Here is a 16,054-nt window from a genome sequence, read left to right on the forward strand (position 1 = left end):
GCCCGGGCGGAACCGCGCCGCCCGGGGCGCGCCGGGCTGCGGGCGGGCTCGGCGCTCCCAGGTGCGCCCCCAGAGAGGGAGGGTTAAAAGCGCGCAGGGCGTTGGAATGGGCTATGAGGAAACTCCGCCCGAATCCCGGCAGCTCGTGGGTGGGGCCGCGGCAGGGAAGAAAGGCGGCGGGAGCTCCCGCGGCCCGGCCGCCGCTGCGAGCGCCCCTGGCCCTGCCGGCCGCGGGCGGGGTGCGGAACGCGGGGGCCACGGGCGGCTGGGCCCGGGGGGAGGAGCGGCTCTGCGGGGCCCGGGCGTGGAGGGATTCGGGTGTGCGTTTCGCTGTCTTGCTTTGGTTTTATTTCCTCTGTGTAGGAGTGCTCTCTGGGTAAGGCAGCGGGAAGCTGGCAGCTGGTTGGAAAATAACCTGCTGAGATGCTGCCAGGGAGCAGCTTTGCTGTCCAGGAAGTCCCCCCGCAGCCCTTCTGCCCGGGCAGGCCTGCCCGCTCCCGGCTGCTGGCAGCTTGGCTGGCTGTGCCGCTGGGGCAGCCTGTCCCACCTTGGGGAGCGGCACCGCACAGGTCCCGGCTCGCTGCCCGGCGCCCAAAGGTGCCGAAGTCTGTAGGTTTGCTCTCCGAAGCGTTCCGTGCACAGGAACCTGCACGAGGGAGGAGGAGGAGGACACGCACGCAAAAGATTGGGTTCAGTTCGGCTCTCCCAGCTTCCCTGTTACTTTCTGGGGCGTGCTTCTGTAGCTACCTCCGGACACAGCAGCCACAGCACGCAAGTGTTCCTAATAAAGCCAAAGTCAGTAACTCCACTGAAACTCCACTATTTGGAGAACTCGTATAGTAAGGGATTATTTGAAACTCCAAAGGTCGATATTTTCTAGAGCAAATGAATCACAAAAGCATTCGAATGAAGGCCTGAACAGCTTCAATGAACAAGATTTTTAGGTGTATATACCAAAAGCTGTTTCAGAATTGATTGTTTTCCCCAAGGTGAAGTTTAACAGGCTTTTGTTTGTTGATAATGTTTTGAGAAATACAAGGTATTTTTTGACAGCCAGCAAGCAAATTTTCTTAATTTGATTAGTGTTTAATATTCCTAATTTCGATTACACATTTATCATTAACTGCAATTCAAAAAGCTGGAGGAAACTTTTTCTCTTACCAAAAAGCTAGAATAGTTCACTCCAGGTCACTTTCACTTCTAAAAACTGCACCTTTTCGATAACAATCTCCTTATCTGACAGAAGACACTGAGTCAAAGTCAAATGCAAAGCCAATGTAATTGTGCCCAAAAGCTTGGCATATGGCAAGTAAAACTAAAGAAGACAAGCCTTTAAGGAGAAAGGGGGAGTCTGAGAATAAACAGAGATGGCTAAGGATCCTGTAGTTAAGGCAGTAAGAGTTTTAATAAAATTACTCAAGTTGGCTTTTAATAAAATGTGCTTGATAAGCATGGAAATAGTTTTGCTTGATAAGACAGAAAAGGTGTTAGGCATGTGGATTTCATGTGCCTCTACTGAATTACTGTTTTTCAGAATTTACACAGAAGAGTGATTAAAAATTAAAATGTCTTACAAGATTTAATAAGGTATATATTTTTACTATATTTTTACTAGTAGAATTGAAGTAATTAAATCATGAATGATAATTACATTTTAATCTTAATTTAATTTTCAGTTTTCTCACTAACTGACTGCACATGTCATGTATGTTTGCTTTAGAGCATGGCTGTAATTGTAAAACGTGCTTTTGTGTACACTTGGAAAATTCTCTGTAAGATTTTGAACTTCAGTCAGCTGTTTGATGTGCTATTATTTATTTGGACCCCAGGGTCAGCAAATAAGCTCACTCATGACAGCTTTATCTATCAGCAAGTTTCTTTACTTTCTCCTTGTTCTTTCTTCAGGCTCACTAGAGGCTGGAAATTTCCTCGCAGAAGCTGAGAACCAGAAAAAGAACAGTCATTGGAAACCTGAGTAGGAAACAAGCTGAAACATGAGATATACTGCACAATCTTGAAGTGATAATGTAAGAATGCTTGTTTGGTATCTTTAAACAAGGAATTGCTCTGGGTATCTTTTAAAAGGAAAAACATGAGAAACACTTCCAAAGAAGACTTGTTGTCAATACATAAATAACAATTTGTGAATTATTAGTCTCATATCTTTTTTTGTTTGTTTGTTTGGGGTTTTTTGTTTGGGGTTTTTTTTTCTGCTACAAGATGATTGTGTTTAGGAGTTCAGCATTTGGAACTCTCTGATGGTTTCTTCCTGCATCCCACCTCGTGTATCAATGGGTTCCTTTTTGGTTGTGTTAGCACTGTGAGAGAGCAGTGAGCTTCCTGGGTGCCCAAGCCGTTTCTAAGGAAGACCTAAGGTTTACTGCTGTTTTCCTTTTACACAGCTGTCTGGCTTCTGATGGAGAGAGATCTTGCAGGGGGTGGGAATCAAATCTGGGTGATCAGGAGCAGGTGACCTGTGTGCACAGTCGAAGTCATCTGCTCCATCTTTTACATCTAGCCCCTGAAAACTGATCTTGGAGATTTTTCTTTCCCACTTTCAAAGAATGTTATTAATTTGGTGGCTGATTTTTTTTTTCCTTCATCTCAGTAAGAGATTTATTATGAAGTGCATTCATGTTCAGTGATACTCATAATGTATTTAAAGCTCAATGTGTTGAGAAATACTTCTCACCCAGGTGTCTTGGCCTGCAATCCGCAGATTAAAATGCAGATTTGGCTCCTGTTTGAGCTGAAACAAGAGGCCTTGAATGCCCAGCCTTTGGGGTAACAAAGGGCATGAAGACAGGTGACCCCAGCCAGGTGAATGAACAACGGGGAATAACAGCGGAGCTGGTGATTGCCGACCTTTTGGATAAGGTGACGCCAATGCGATGGACAAGCACGGAGTGGGAAGGCAGGAGGAGAAGGAAGAGCGGGACCGACGCCCCGGGGAGACTATGAGGTTATAAAACCCCGGGGGTTCTTGGGCTTGAGGGGCTTGGATGTGTTTGGGCGCGCACTGTTCTTCCGCTGGCCATGCTGCTGAGGTCTAGTGTGTAACAGAGAAAGGCGCCAGCGAGTCAGGAGCAAGGCCGGGGGTCCGGTCTTTGCGAAGCCGCTCGCTTTCCTTGTAGCCCTGGTTCCCGCAAGCCCAGGAGCGCGGGCGGCGGAGGCGCCGCTCCGTGCGGGGCAGAGCTCGGCGCCCTCGGCCCCGCCCGGCCCTGCTCCCTGCGGTGCTCTCCCGCCCGCTGCTCCTTTCGGTTTTCGTTTTCCTTCTGGCGCGGCGCGGGCGGTGCTGCGGGAAACGAAACTGGGCGGAGTCGGCGCGGCGCGAAAGGGTCCTCGGCTACCGGAGCGTCGGCAGCAGCTCGGAGGTACCGGCGGGTCGGGGGCGCGGGAGGAAGGGAGGGGTCCGTGCGACATGGGGTGCAGCAGCCCGGCTGCAGCGGCCTGGCCCGCCGTGCTCCGTGACGGTAGCTCGGGGTCATCTCTGCTCCGTGTGGCGTCATCGCTGCTCCGGGGGATAGGCTCAAGTGCCCTCGGGTTCCCTTCTGAAGGAACGTTACTGGTCAGTTTCCTCCCACCGAATTCAGTGAACGATTCAATCTTCTGCTGTCAAGAAATCCGCTAAGAAATCTCTAATCACTGAACTCTCCACTCTACTTTCTAAAACTGTTATTCCAGGCAATGACTTCCAAAACTTTTGCGGACCAATCCGCAATTTATTTCCCATGAATTTTGTTATTGGCACCAATTTTATATTTTATATCAAAGCAGTGTGACCTATCTACCAGGATTAGAGGCTGCCTTTATTCTATGTCTAGAGCAACAGACACATCTGTAACATCTGAATGTTACTTTGCAGCATCTGTTGAAGATTGTGTCAAAATGGATTGTGAGTATTTCGCGAATATCAACCATTACCGTCAAATACATAAAGCTACAGTGGTTTATGACACCATCAATATGACGGGCCCATCTCATGATCCTGAGTAAGTTTACTCTGCGTGTCAGTAACTAGCAGAGCTCTTCCTGCTGTGAACAAACTGCATAAAGCTTGAAGTCACAAATGTTAATTTGCTCAGAGCACATACGTAATGGGAAAGCTGGTCTGGTTGAAATAATGAATTGAGTGGTAGGTGCATGGGGAAGACATCATGTGATACAGTTTGTGGAGAAAACTTATTTCAAGGGTGATGGTCTTTTTCAGAAAGTACCAGCAATGCACCTGTTACTTACTAGTAACTCTGTTGTATATTATGCATCTCCTCCCAGAAGGTGGTTTTGGTTACGGCAAGAATTTCAGTTTATGATTGAAATGCCACAAAGCAAAGCGTTTACAAAGCATTGTTGATTTCTAAACAGAAAGGTTGGGAGTATTAACTGATTGTGTACTAATATATTTAAAGTGCAGTATATTTTTCAACATCTCTTACAAGAAAAGGGTCTTTTGCTTAAGTGGTTTTGCTTTCCGTTTTAGAGACAGTTACAGGTGATGGAATATATTTTGTTTTTTAGTGTTGATATATTGTATTTTTTCCCTTGCCAAGGGTTGTGGATACCTAAGATCTGTAATATTTCCTTGCGTGTTTTTTTTTTTTTTTAAATTTTGCTAGTTTGCATGAAGACAAGCCTTATGCTAATGATCAATACATTTCTTTTGATGTGTTGCATGTTGCCAGATAGCACTCTCCATGCAGATTTCTTCTTAAATCCATCTACTGTCCCAGAATAAATTAATAGATATTATTGGGATCTCAAATGTTAATCAATTATCTTATTTTTTTTTCCCCTTGTGGCTCATGTCATTCAAAAAAATGACCCTTATTACAGTAAAGGCCACAGCTGTGATCACTCAGCAACATATTCATTCTTCAAAAGTGATGGCATGGGACTGACAAAACTCACATACATTCCAAATTATTTATCCCATTTATTGTGGTTTTTTGTTGTTTTTCCTGTGTGCTCTTCTACATTCACAAATGAAATTTAGTCCACTGTGTGACAGTGGTACCTAGGAAAATCCTGGGTAAATTGGGCTATTCTAAGGATACAGTGTAAAGTATCTGGCTGTAGTGATGTGTGCTGTAAACCTCCTTCAGTCCCCTTGTGTGTTCTTTCCCGGTGTTCTGCCTGCTAACTGGGGGCATTGACCACTGCTGGTTGTGTGCTGGCTCCCTAACTCTTCTGTGCTGTGTCCCTTCTCATAAATCACCTTGCAGTTTTCTGAGGCATGATGCAGAGATCCCATCCTATCATGGTTCTGTTGCTGTGGCTGCTTCCAGTACTAAGTCTGACAGGGTTAGTACTGAACACAGGGCAAGAAGGTTAAAGGAGCCCAGGGTGGCTCAGTCCTGAGCTTTCGTGGTCTGGGGAGACAGAGAGTGGACAATTAGATCAGTTCTGCCTAAACCTGTCAAGTCTGGGACAGTTACTTATTAACCTGGGGTTCACAATGAATAAATATGACTCTGCATTTATGACCAACTCATGTAACGCTCCTGAAGGTAATCCTCATCTTGGTCATGGAGATTCCCTGCAGATTTCCTCAGGATACTGACATAAAAGGGTGTATTTTGGATACAGTGTCATAGCTGAATGTGTGTAGTATTCAGTGCTTAGGTATGGGTTGACTGACAAACTCCTTGCCAAAGAAGAACCTTTCTTACATGTTTTGTTTTTTTCTTTGTTGTTTCCTATGTGTAGAGTGTGTGGCACACTATGGGTGTGCCTTTTCCTACTGTTTGCCTGCTTAAGATTTCTTGTTAAGCCTTGCTTACACAATAAGAGCAAGCACTGTTCTGCATCTTTCTTGTTTCCCACCCAAACATTTCATTAAAGGGAAGTGGAGAATGAGGTTGAAAAAGTGAAAAAAGTGAGTACCTCAAGTCACAGCACTATTGGAGACCAGTTTTCACACGGAGGAGCTCATGGTGCTGTATCTTGACTGTGTGAATCCACCTTGTTGGCTGTGAGCATTTACGTGCTCTGCTGCAATCTGAAGCATGGAGGTGCCCTGAGGCTCTAATGGTCACTTTAACTTGGTGCAAGTGTCTGCTGCTGCCAAAGGCAGAAATCCAGTTGTTGTTTTCTCCTATGTTCCCTTTTGTGCAAAGGCAGTATCAGAAATATTAGGGGATTTGCAGCTGCAGGACAAGTCAGATCTGTAAGGACTGATTCGTCTGAAATCCAACCATTTGTTATTAGCGCACAGCAGTGGATTGACCTCAGAAGGCAGTGAAACTCACTTCCCCACTGTGGGATAGGGAGAGAATTAGAAAGGTGAAAGGGATAAAACTTGTGGATTGAGATAAAGACAATTTGATAGACAAAGCATAGCAGGATATGTTACCAAAGCAAAATAAGGAAGTTGCTTACTCCTTCCCAGCAGCAGGTAGATGTTCCCAAGAAAGTGGGGCTTCATTATGGCCAGTGTTTACTTGGGCATGTAACATATATGTATGTGTGTATATATATATGTATATGTGTGTATATATATATATATGCTGTAGCCCTGGGTATCCCCCTCTCCTTCTTCATCTCCTAGCTTTTATTGCTGAGTGTGATGCCATATAGAATATCCCTCTGGCCACTTGCCTTGGTTATGTCTTTTCCCAGCTTCTCACATATCCCTCCTTTGCTTGTTGGAAGGCTACAGTGGGGAAAAAGAAAAAAAAAAAAAAACTTCAGTGCTGTGCAAACACTACTCAGCAGTAGGTAAAACATCAACCCTGTGTTGGTCCCAAAGCCACAACATAGTGCCATTCTGGCTGCTCTAAGGAAAGTTGACCCCTTCCCAGCTAGACCCAGTACCATCAGTCCTGAGCTGCATCAGATTCCTTCTCTGACTCATGGAGTTGCCATATGGGAAGCAGGACATGCACAATTGTGAAATGGAGGGACAGAGAGGGAAAGGATCAGCAGAAAGGCAGGACTGGGGTTTGTGTTTGTTTTTTTTAATTGGTTTGGGGTTTTTTTTGTGTTTTTTTTTTTTTTTTTTTTTTTTTTGTTTGTTTGGTCTGGTTTTTTTTATTTTTTTTTTGTGGGGCTTTTTTTTGTGACTGCCTTTAAATTCATGTCTCACAAGCACCAGATGTGGTTTTTGTTCTTACTAAGCAGTGTACATCACAGGGTATTAAAGGTGAGTGTAATGGTACGTCTGGTTTCATGAAATCAAGATTAGCTATTCTTTCCCTGTGTAGTGTTGCACTGCTGAGATGTGTCCTGGTGTTAGGGCTTCACAACCTTGCTGACCTCATCCATTCTTATACTTCTAAAAATTAAACTATTTTGATTTTAAAAAGCAGTTAAGCAGTTAAAAATACTGTTGCAACTAATAAAGTACATGCATTTGTGACTAGAGAGGAAAATTTAAAAAATATTTTTACTGAAGTATGAAAATTATTTGATATAATAAAAACACATTAATGCTTCAATACTTCCCAGTTATTCTATAGTGCTTTGTAGATAACCCCAAAGTTTAATTTGATAAGGTTATTAAAGTATATGTGTGGGAAAAATGTAGCAGTGTTTTAGACAAGTTTCCTTCATTGCAGGTTCACAGTTGTGGTCAAAATAAATGGTAAGGAATATGGCACAGGCACTGGTAAAAGTAAAAAAGAAGCAAAAGCAGTAGCAGCAAAAGAAACATGGAAAATGATTGAGAAACAGGTGAGTAAATAGTAGAATTAAGTTTTGGGGGTTACTAAGCAGTGTAAATCACCCATAATGTAGTAAATGTTGAAGACTGATATCTAAAAGTAGACTTTCAATAAAATGTTGTTTAATTTGAAACAGCTTCTAATTACTTAAATTGTCTTTGTTCTGTCTTATTCAGCACTTTTGTACTTTTTTTTATCACTGAATTGTTTTCCTTATTGTTTTCCAAAAGGGTTGATATATAGTATTGGTTTTTTTTTTCCTCTGCTGTTATAGGATGATAAGGAAATGTATTTGCCTTTATTATGCTGCCTTGGTGTATCCAGAGTGGACAGTGGTCCTTTTATATCTTGAAAACTGTTCAATGAGTCAATGTTTTCAAAATGTTTGCAGGGCATTACTGATTGTGTCTGTTGCCACTTTGTTAATGAAATTGCTTACTTTCACTTGTTCTAATTAATTGGTTTTTTCCTTTTCATTATCTTCTTTACAGTATAACTGGTCATATACTCTATCCTTCCTTGATTAAGTCTAGGTTTGATTTTTGCTTCTTAGTTTTCTGCCAAGTGTTTTGCCCTTCTTTATTTGCCATTCTTTATTTTTCTTTTTGACTCTTTTAGTACCTTTCCTTACCTTTTTCTACGTGGCTTTTATTGCGTTGCTATCATTACTTTAACACAATTGCTGCTTGTTTGCTGATATGTTACTGATGTTGACTAATCATGAAACAGCTTAAGAGTCCTGCTTTCCTCTGTTGCACAAGCACGGGAACATTTGCAGCCCTTGCTCAATGGGAGCATCAGCAGTATCCTGCTGCCATCCCTTCTTCACAGCTTGTTCCCTATAGTTTCCTAAAAGGAGTGGGATGAGGCATGTGAGAGGTTGTTAAAGGCAAAAGTCTAGTACTTGGAAAGGCAGGTCTACATTTCTTCAAAATGTTATAATTATGCTTGGGATGTCTGTCCTCAGGACTCAGTTAATGGAAACAAGGAATTTAAGAGTCTTTTGAAATGTGGACAAACCTTGCAGCTATATTGGTTCTTTTGCACTGTTTATCTTAATGTATTTTTAAGTTAGATATTTTGTTTGTTTTATAGCAGGAGAGTCCCTCAAATACGGCAGCTGCAGAGTTAAGGACAACTCAAACAACCTCATCACCTCCACTAGACGAAGATTATGTCAGCCTATTAAATACCTATTCACAAAAGAATTCTCAAATGGTTGATTACACTAACAGAACTCGTACCGGAGATGCCCATGCTCCCATGTAAGATAAATTATATCTTCCTGCCTCCTTCTAATATCTTGTGTTTACTAATGCTTCCATTTGTTATACTTGGTCATGTTAGCTGAATCTTTAAATGAGTCACACCAACTGCCTGAGGGCATTATCCAAAAGCTTCTTGAGCTCTGTCAGGCTTGGTGCTGTGGCCACTTCCCTGGGGATCCTATTTCAGTGCCCAACCACCCTCTGGGAGAACAGTATTTTCCTGATGTCTGACCTAAACTTACCCTGACTCAGCTTCATGCTATTTCTTTGAGTCCTGTCACTGTCAACACAGAGCAGAGATCAGTGCCTGCTCCTCCCCTTCCCCTCACAAGGAAGTTGTATCTGCAATGAGGGCTTCCCTCAGTCTCCTCTGGGCTGAACAGACCAAGTTCAGCTGCTCCTCATACAGCTTCCTATTAAAGGCCCTTCATCATCTTTGTTTCTGTCCTTTGGACACTCCACAATTGCTTAATTGCTCCCCAGTTGCCATTTTTATATTATGACACCCAAAACTGCTCCCAGCACTGGAGGTGAGGCTGCCCCAGCTCAGAGCAAAGCAGGACAATCCCCTCCCTTGCCTGGCTGTGATGCTGTGCCTGATGCACCCCAGGACAGGGCTGGCTCTCCTGCCTGCCAGGGCACTGCTGGCTCATTTACAACTTGCCAGTGACCAGGATACACAGGTGCCTTTCTGCAGTGCTGCTCTCCAGTCTCCTGTTCCCAAGTCTATACACAACAACCTGGGTTGTCCCATCCCAGCTGCAGAATTTGGCACTTACCCTTGTTAAATTTCATGTGGTTGGTGATTGTCCATCTCTTAATTTTAGTATCTTGGTCTGTCTGCAGGGCTTCCCTGCTCTTAAGGGAGTCAACAGCTCCTCCCAGTTTAGTCTTGTCAGCAAAATTGCTTCATATCCTTTGAGTCCTGTGTACAAGTTGTTAATGAAGATATTGAAGAGCACAGGACCAAGGATGGAGCCCTGTGGAGCCCCACTAGTGACAGGTCCCCAGCCTCATGTCAGCCCATTCCCTGTTACTCTTTATGCCTGACCCATGAGCCAGTTGCTCACCCATCATGAAAGCATGGTTATCCAGCTGTGTGCTGTGATGTTTTGTCCAGGAGGACACTGAGAGATGGTATCAAAAGCTTTGCCAGAGTCCAAAAGGATTACATCATCTTGCTTTCCACAATCAGCTCAGTGGGGGTACCCTGTCGTAGAAGGAAATCAGGACTTTCCCTTCATGAAGCTCTGCTGGCTATGACCAGTGACTGTGCTGTCCTCCAGGTGTTTATCATACCTCCCAGAATAATCTTCTCCATGATTGTACCAGGCTCTGAAAGTTAGTTATCTTGAAGACACAACAAATTAGTTGTCTGCCATTATTAATTAGATTAATTGCGTATTGAAAATGATGTCCTGAATATATGTATTTCAAATTTCCATTGTATAATATTAGTTGATTGTAGTTTAAAAACCATTAAGACTCATCATAAGGGATATAAGACTCAATTCTTCTGTTGTATTTCACAGATATTCTGTTAGCTGTACAATTAATGGTCATGTGTATGGAAGGGGCACTGGACGTTCCGTAGTTGCTGCAAAACAAGCTGCTGCAAAAGAAGCATATGAGAAGATAAATAAGGAAAGCTCTCTGACAGTATGTGCTATATTTAGCCTTATCACAGAAGTTTAAATCTTTGAATCAATTTCCTCATTGCATTTAAAAGCATATTCCATGGATTCCATTAAAGAGGGAAACAATCCATATTTTTAGTATGTTGGTTGGGCTACTGTTAGTAGAATTTGTTGTGTTTCTATATTCAGTTCTGCATTTAAAAAAACAAAGCGCTAACAGTTAATATATCTCTGTGTTTCAGAATAGGTCTGATATGTTGTCATTCAAGGATGCACACATATTAAAAAAATTCTAAATTCTGACTCGTATACCAGTTGTGTTCTGTGTGAAGCATTGTTGAGCTGGCAGGTTATGAACATACTTCTTTTACTGTCTTCTGTTGGATCAAAAATCCAGAGAGGCAAAAGGAGACAGAATCAACAGGACTTGCCTCCTGTAGTGTTCCAAGGCAAAGTCTACTGAAACAATAGCTGACACCACCCTCTGATGAGCAGAGCTGTTGTCTTCGTGTTGGCAACTGTTATTTCCACATATATGCGAAAAATAATCAGAATTCCAATAGTGATCCAAACCCACTTCTGAAATGCACAGAACATATGAACTAACTTAAATGGAGTGTACATTAAAGTAAAGGATGGCAGTATGTGGGAAGAAAGAAATCTTTTTTGCTTTTAACTACTTTTAAAATTATTTGGCTGTTAGTGTGAATTTTCAATGCTTTTTTAAATGTTTTAAAGTCAACTATGTAATTAATTAATTAATGCCCTATTATAGCTCTAGGAACATTTCTTAATATTTTAATATATTGCAAACCCAGGATCTTTTCATTCAAGTCTGAAATTTACTACCTCAGGCAGAACTTGTATACCAGTTTGTCTAAATTTGGGGTGGGTTGTTTTGGTTTGGTTTTAATTTTTATTAATTCTCAGTGATGTCTGTATAACAAGCAAAATGTAACTGGGAGAAAGTAGTAAAGGTACAGTACTACTGTATTTATAAAAAAGGGGTTTGTCTGTTGGCTCTCATTGAAACATAAACCCTATGTTTTTGTTTCCATGATGCTATGATGGAAAACCAGGAAACATAAAAAGAAAACAAGTTTGTTTACTTTTTGTGAGGTGATGGTCTATATCCATTGTAGGTGTTGCTTTTAATGTTACTTTTATGCTCTTATTGCATGGGTAGTGGGAGGAAGGGGAAGAACCTCTGCTTAGTATTTGGGATAAGTTTACTCAACCCAAATTTAGTTATGAGTTTTGCAGTGTTTCCATGCTGAAGACATTGAATGTTAATTTCTGACTCAGATTTTCAGTTCTGCTGATTAGGTATATCAAAGCCTGTGTATACCTTGTTTTCCACACAGCAGTTGCACATGCAGGAAACAACGAAAATATTTGCTTTTTGTAACTCTTACTCTTATCCTGGTTTTGACTAGAATGCAGACTCTACTTCTGTAAATGTGTCTGTATAGTATGCTCACTGTGACAGGAAAAACACAGAGCCCTTTCTTTGGGTGGAAATTGGGCAGATATCTTTCTTCTGCAGGGCTTTTGAATGTTTAGTGCAGTTAACAAATTGCTCTTAGCACCCTGTAATCTTCCCTCTGCCCTCTTTGAGTGGCATCTTTTGCACTAGGAATTTGTTTGAGATTTTGTGAAACATTCTCGGCTTTCTTTTTCAGGTGGAAACTGAAAGATCTAATGTCAGTTGTACATCTTACTCAGAGTAAGTTGGGTTCACTGCTAATGTGATAACAATTGATTTACTAATCTTAGTGGGTAATGTGCTCTAATTTGAAATAAAATAGATAATTTTGTTTTTTTATTTGCAGTATAAAGCCACCTAATTTTAACTTCCATTCTTTAAACTTTAAACTTCTGCAATTTTATGTGTGTCTGTATAGGATAGTTTGTAATAAGTTTAGAGCTTTCTGATTTATTCATATTTTCCCACAGGTAGTTCTTTCAGAAGCATTTTTACTGTGATGTGAATTGATTACCCTACCTTGTTCAATAGCATTCTTTCATGCCATTTTAACACTCATTTTCCTATTGTGACACTCTTGTGAACTCAGTATAATTCAATTTCAGTACTCTCCTGTACTCCATATTTGGCTTTCTTCTCTCCCTTTTTACTTTTTTTCCTGCTTCTTTCGTGCTACATGAGCCTTCATTTCCACCAAAGAGAAATTTGCTTAGCAATAGAAACTGAACATAAAGTTTGATATATGATTTGAGAACCAGCAGTTTGACTGTAGTGGCACTACCACTTTTACCTTCTTCTATCTTCTAGATATCATAGACCCATTGAATAATAGAAATAAAGGAGAATATTACAAAGTGTTGTTATTTTAATAGCTTTCAAGCAGGATGTTTTGTAGTTGAAATCAGTCATGATTATTACCTTTTCAGGTTTTGCTTTAAAAACTGTTTTTTTGGTACTTCTTTTCTTGTGGCAATAAGTTTATTTATTATTGTGTTACTTTCACCTGAAAATAGTCCATTATTTTTCAATAGAAACAGCATTTGCTTTGATGACTCAGCTGCAAAGTTGGAAGAAAATATGAAAGACATGGCGATTTGTGACAAGCCTTCATCTACTCAGGTATAGTATGGAGATGGTCTTCCTCATAATTACACTTTAGACCCTGAATAGGACATGCCTCTTGTAAGAGTGTCACATCAGTTTGTTCTTTTATCCACTAATCGTTGGAAAATACGTGCATTTTTCCTAATATTCACTGCTGTTAACCATGAGTCATTTCCTTCTGTATTATGGATCAAATTTATGTAGTGTTTAACAAATGGCAGTACTATCAAGAAAAGGGTCAAACTAAGCTCATTTTTTGCAATGATGATGTTATGCATGTTTTTGCAGTGATAATGTTATGCATAGCCTATGTGAAAAACACGGAGCTAAGTTTCATTCTTATGACATTGTTTACATAAGGCATGATCATATTTATAGGCATTTCCTAGATACATTATCAGACATGTTTGAAACCAAATACAGTGAAAATATTCAGGATACCTCAGTTAGGTTTTTTTTCTGTTTTCCATGTAGAGAAATGCACGAAGTGCTATCCCGAAGCCCATAAGGTATGTGCTTATTTCTAGATTGCTGTCTCCTGTAAACTATGTTCCAAACAATTTTATTTTTTCTGTTGCTATTAAAGAAATGCTGCTCTTGGGAGGTACATTTCTATTTCTTTTCTCATAATGTATTAGAAAAATGGCTCATTTTAAATTTTGCTTTTATTCTTGTTAAAGAATATTGGCAGCTAATTTTGCCAATGTAAGAAACAAGGAAGAAGAAAAAACTACGTCAGATTCAAATGAAAGTTTGCCAGGCATGGACACAAATACTGGAGAAGAGAATGGGAGACCACACACTGTCAATAACACGTAAGAAGGATTTATTTTTTTTAATTAATATTTGTAAGGAAATAACTGTATGTCTATAAATCTAGATTTGTTTCCTTATTTATGGTGGAAGGAGGGAAAATACTGCTGTAAAACAATTTCAAGAAAAATTGATATTAGATTTTTTTTTTTTTTCTGGAAATTTCAAATCTAGCATAGAAATTGGCAAGGAGTGGTATTTAATAAAAGCTCAAAACCAAACATCATTCATGTGAAGATGTGAGGGTAATTACCTGACAAACCTGAAAGGGTCAATTTCCCTTGTTTTAATCTCCAAGGCTGTGATTTAGACCTGTAGATTTGTCAAATGATCACTGTAGAATGATATTGCAGTGGATGTATTAAATCTGTCAAGATTATTTTTAAACCATTAATTGAAAATTATGTATAATTAAGTGAATTAAGTGTGGTTTTCCTTTTTTTTTTAAGATTTCTCGATCTTTTTGAAAACATAGAGCCTATTGATAAAGGTGGTTATGGGACTGTTTTCAAGGCAACATCGAAGTCTGATAAGACAACCTATGCAATCAAACGAGTTGAATTCACAGAGTATGTACTGTATATTTACTTCTGCCTTTTAGGACAACCTTAAGATTTAATACTTGGTTTTTTCTCTTCAACAGTACTAGAAGAATATAGGTGATTTTCATTATTAATTGTCCTTTCTAGTAAATGGTTTTCCTTATTTCCAAGTGAAGCTGAAAGTGGTCATGAACCTTTGTTAATTTTTCTGTTAAGTTCTCTTTTCTCTGAACACAGTAGTGCTCTGATTGCTAATATTGCAAAATGTGTTTGAAGAAAACCTGATGATTAAAACAGTGAAAGCAACTGTCATTTTTGACAGGCTACATGGAAAACTTCCATATCAGTAATGCAAAATAACTGTAGTTACGGAAAATAGAAAGAAAATCCAAATAATAACTTATTTTGGTTTGTAATTGGAAAATGCTTTATATGTGACCCATCTAGTCATTACTGTCATACTGTGTTACTTGTCTTTTATAAATCTCAACAAAGAGTTAGATCTTAAATTTTTTAGAGTAATTTTCTGTAACCATTACCTATGGAGTATTTTATCAACAGTTGAAAAAAATTAATTTCTTTTAGATTATCTATTGAAAATGTTTTAAATTGTTGGAGATACTTTTCCCTTAAATTGTGTAATGTGTACATTTCCCTTTGGATTCTTGTGTTCTTTGCACATACATGTTGTTTTCATTGGTATTGCTATCCTGAGGTCTATATTGAAAACCTTCTACTAATTATTCAAGTAATGATTGCTGCTCTGCTGGTGTGTTTGCAGCTATCTGCTTTTTTTGAGTGGATATTTAATTCCTAATGTGGTTAATTTAATTCAAAATACTTTTTGCACTTTGAGTATCTGAGCAGATGAAGGAAAACCCACCAAATTTGTAACTACAGTTTTGAACTTTCAACTTATATGAAGGAAAATACTATGCTTTGTTTTTAAATTAATGTAAAACTATCTGTTTCTTGCCACTTGATAATGTATATTTTATTGAACTTTGTATTACGCTGTAATAGGGAAATGCCTGTTTTTTTATTTTTTAATTCTTTGCCCCCTCCTGATAGGAAAGTAGAGCGTGAAGCAAAGGGACTTGCAATTCTTACACATGAGAACATAGTGCGGTATCATTGCAGCTGGCGAGGGTATGACTATATAAAGAACCGAGATACAAGGTAACTACAAAATAATAGTTTACATTCACAACCTTTTTTGCCATAGTGAACTTTATGCTGTTGATAACTGGATTTCAATTATTATACAAATAAAAAATGCATACATGTGCAATAGTACTTCTAGGAGAAAAGTCACAGTACATTCCAGGAGTAGGTTGTAATGTCATTAAGTATACTTATGTCTTCTTTTCCTTGATTAATAAGATATATAATATAATTTTATATTTCTCTCCTCTCTCAATATATGGAACTTAATGAATTTATAGAGGAGAGTAAGTAAGACTGCAGAACTCAAAGTTTTGGGCAAGAATTAACAACAGAAACTAAAAAATTGTCTGACACTTGGTTACCAAATTCCTAATCA

At 39.8% G+C, this 16,054-nt stretch overlaps 1 protein-coding gene across 3 annotated transcripts in view; it reads left to right on the forward strand.

Moving 5' to 3' along the window:
- Nucleotides 1-16,054, forward strand: part of EIF2AK2 (eukaryotic translation initiation factor 2 alpha kinase 2) — a 24,397-nt gene continuing 8,343 nt past the window's right edge. The window contains exons 1-14 of one of the 3 annotated variants that reach the window (XM_056486500.1): nt 1-61; nt 1,535-1,587; nt 1,906-2,027; nt 2,720-3,374; nt 3,866-3,992; nt 7,557-7,671; nt 8,760-8,926; nt 10,462-10,588; nt 12,249-12,292; nt 13,084-13,171; nt 13,631-13,665; nt 13,837-13,971; nt 14,419-14,538; nt 15,583-15,690. In XM_056486500.1, the coding sequence (XP_056342475.1) occupies nt 3,889-3,992; nt 7,557-7,671; nt 8,760-8,926; nt 10,462-10,588; nt 12,249-12,292; nt 13,084-13,171; nt 13,631-13,665; nt 13,837-13,971; nt 14,419-14,538; nt 15,583-15,690 (1,043 nt within the window). In that variant the 5' untranslated portion in view covers nt 1-61; nt 1,535-1,587; nt 1,906-2,027; nt 2,720-3,374; nt 3,866-3,888. Of the gene's footprint in view, nt 62-1,534; nt 1,588-1,905; nt 2,028-2,719; nt 3,375-3,865; nt 3,993-7,556; nt 7,672-8,756; nt 8,927-10,461; nt 10,589-12,248; nt 12,293-13,083; nt 13,172-13,630; nt 13,666-13,836; nt 13,972-14,418; nt 14,539-15,582; nt 15,691-16,054 lie in introns of those variants that run through there. The other 2 variants (XM_056486501.1, XM_056486502.1) reach the window with 2 other exon arrangements.

Source organism: Oenanthe melanoleuca, chromosome 3 (genome assembly GCF_029582105.1).
Source record: "Oenanthe melanoleuca isolate GR-GAL-2019-014 chromosome 3, OMel1.0, whole genome shotgun sequence".
NCBI lineage: Eukaryota > Metazoa > Chordata > Aves > Passeriformes > Muscicapidae > Oenanthe > Oenanthe melanoleuca.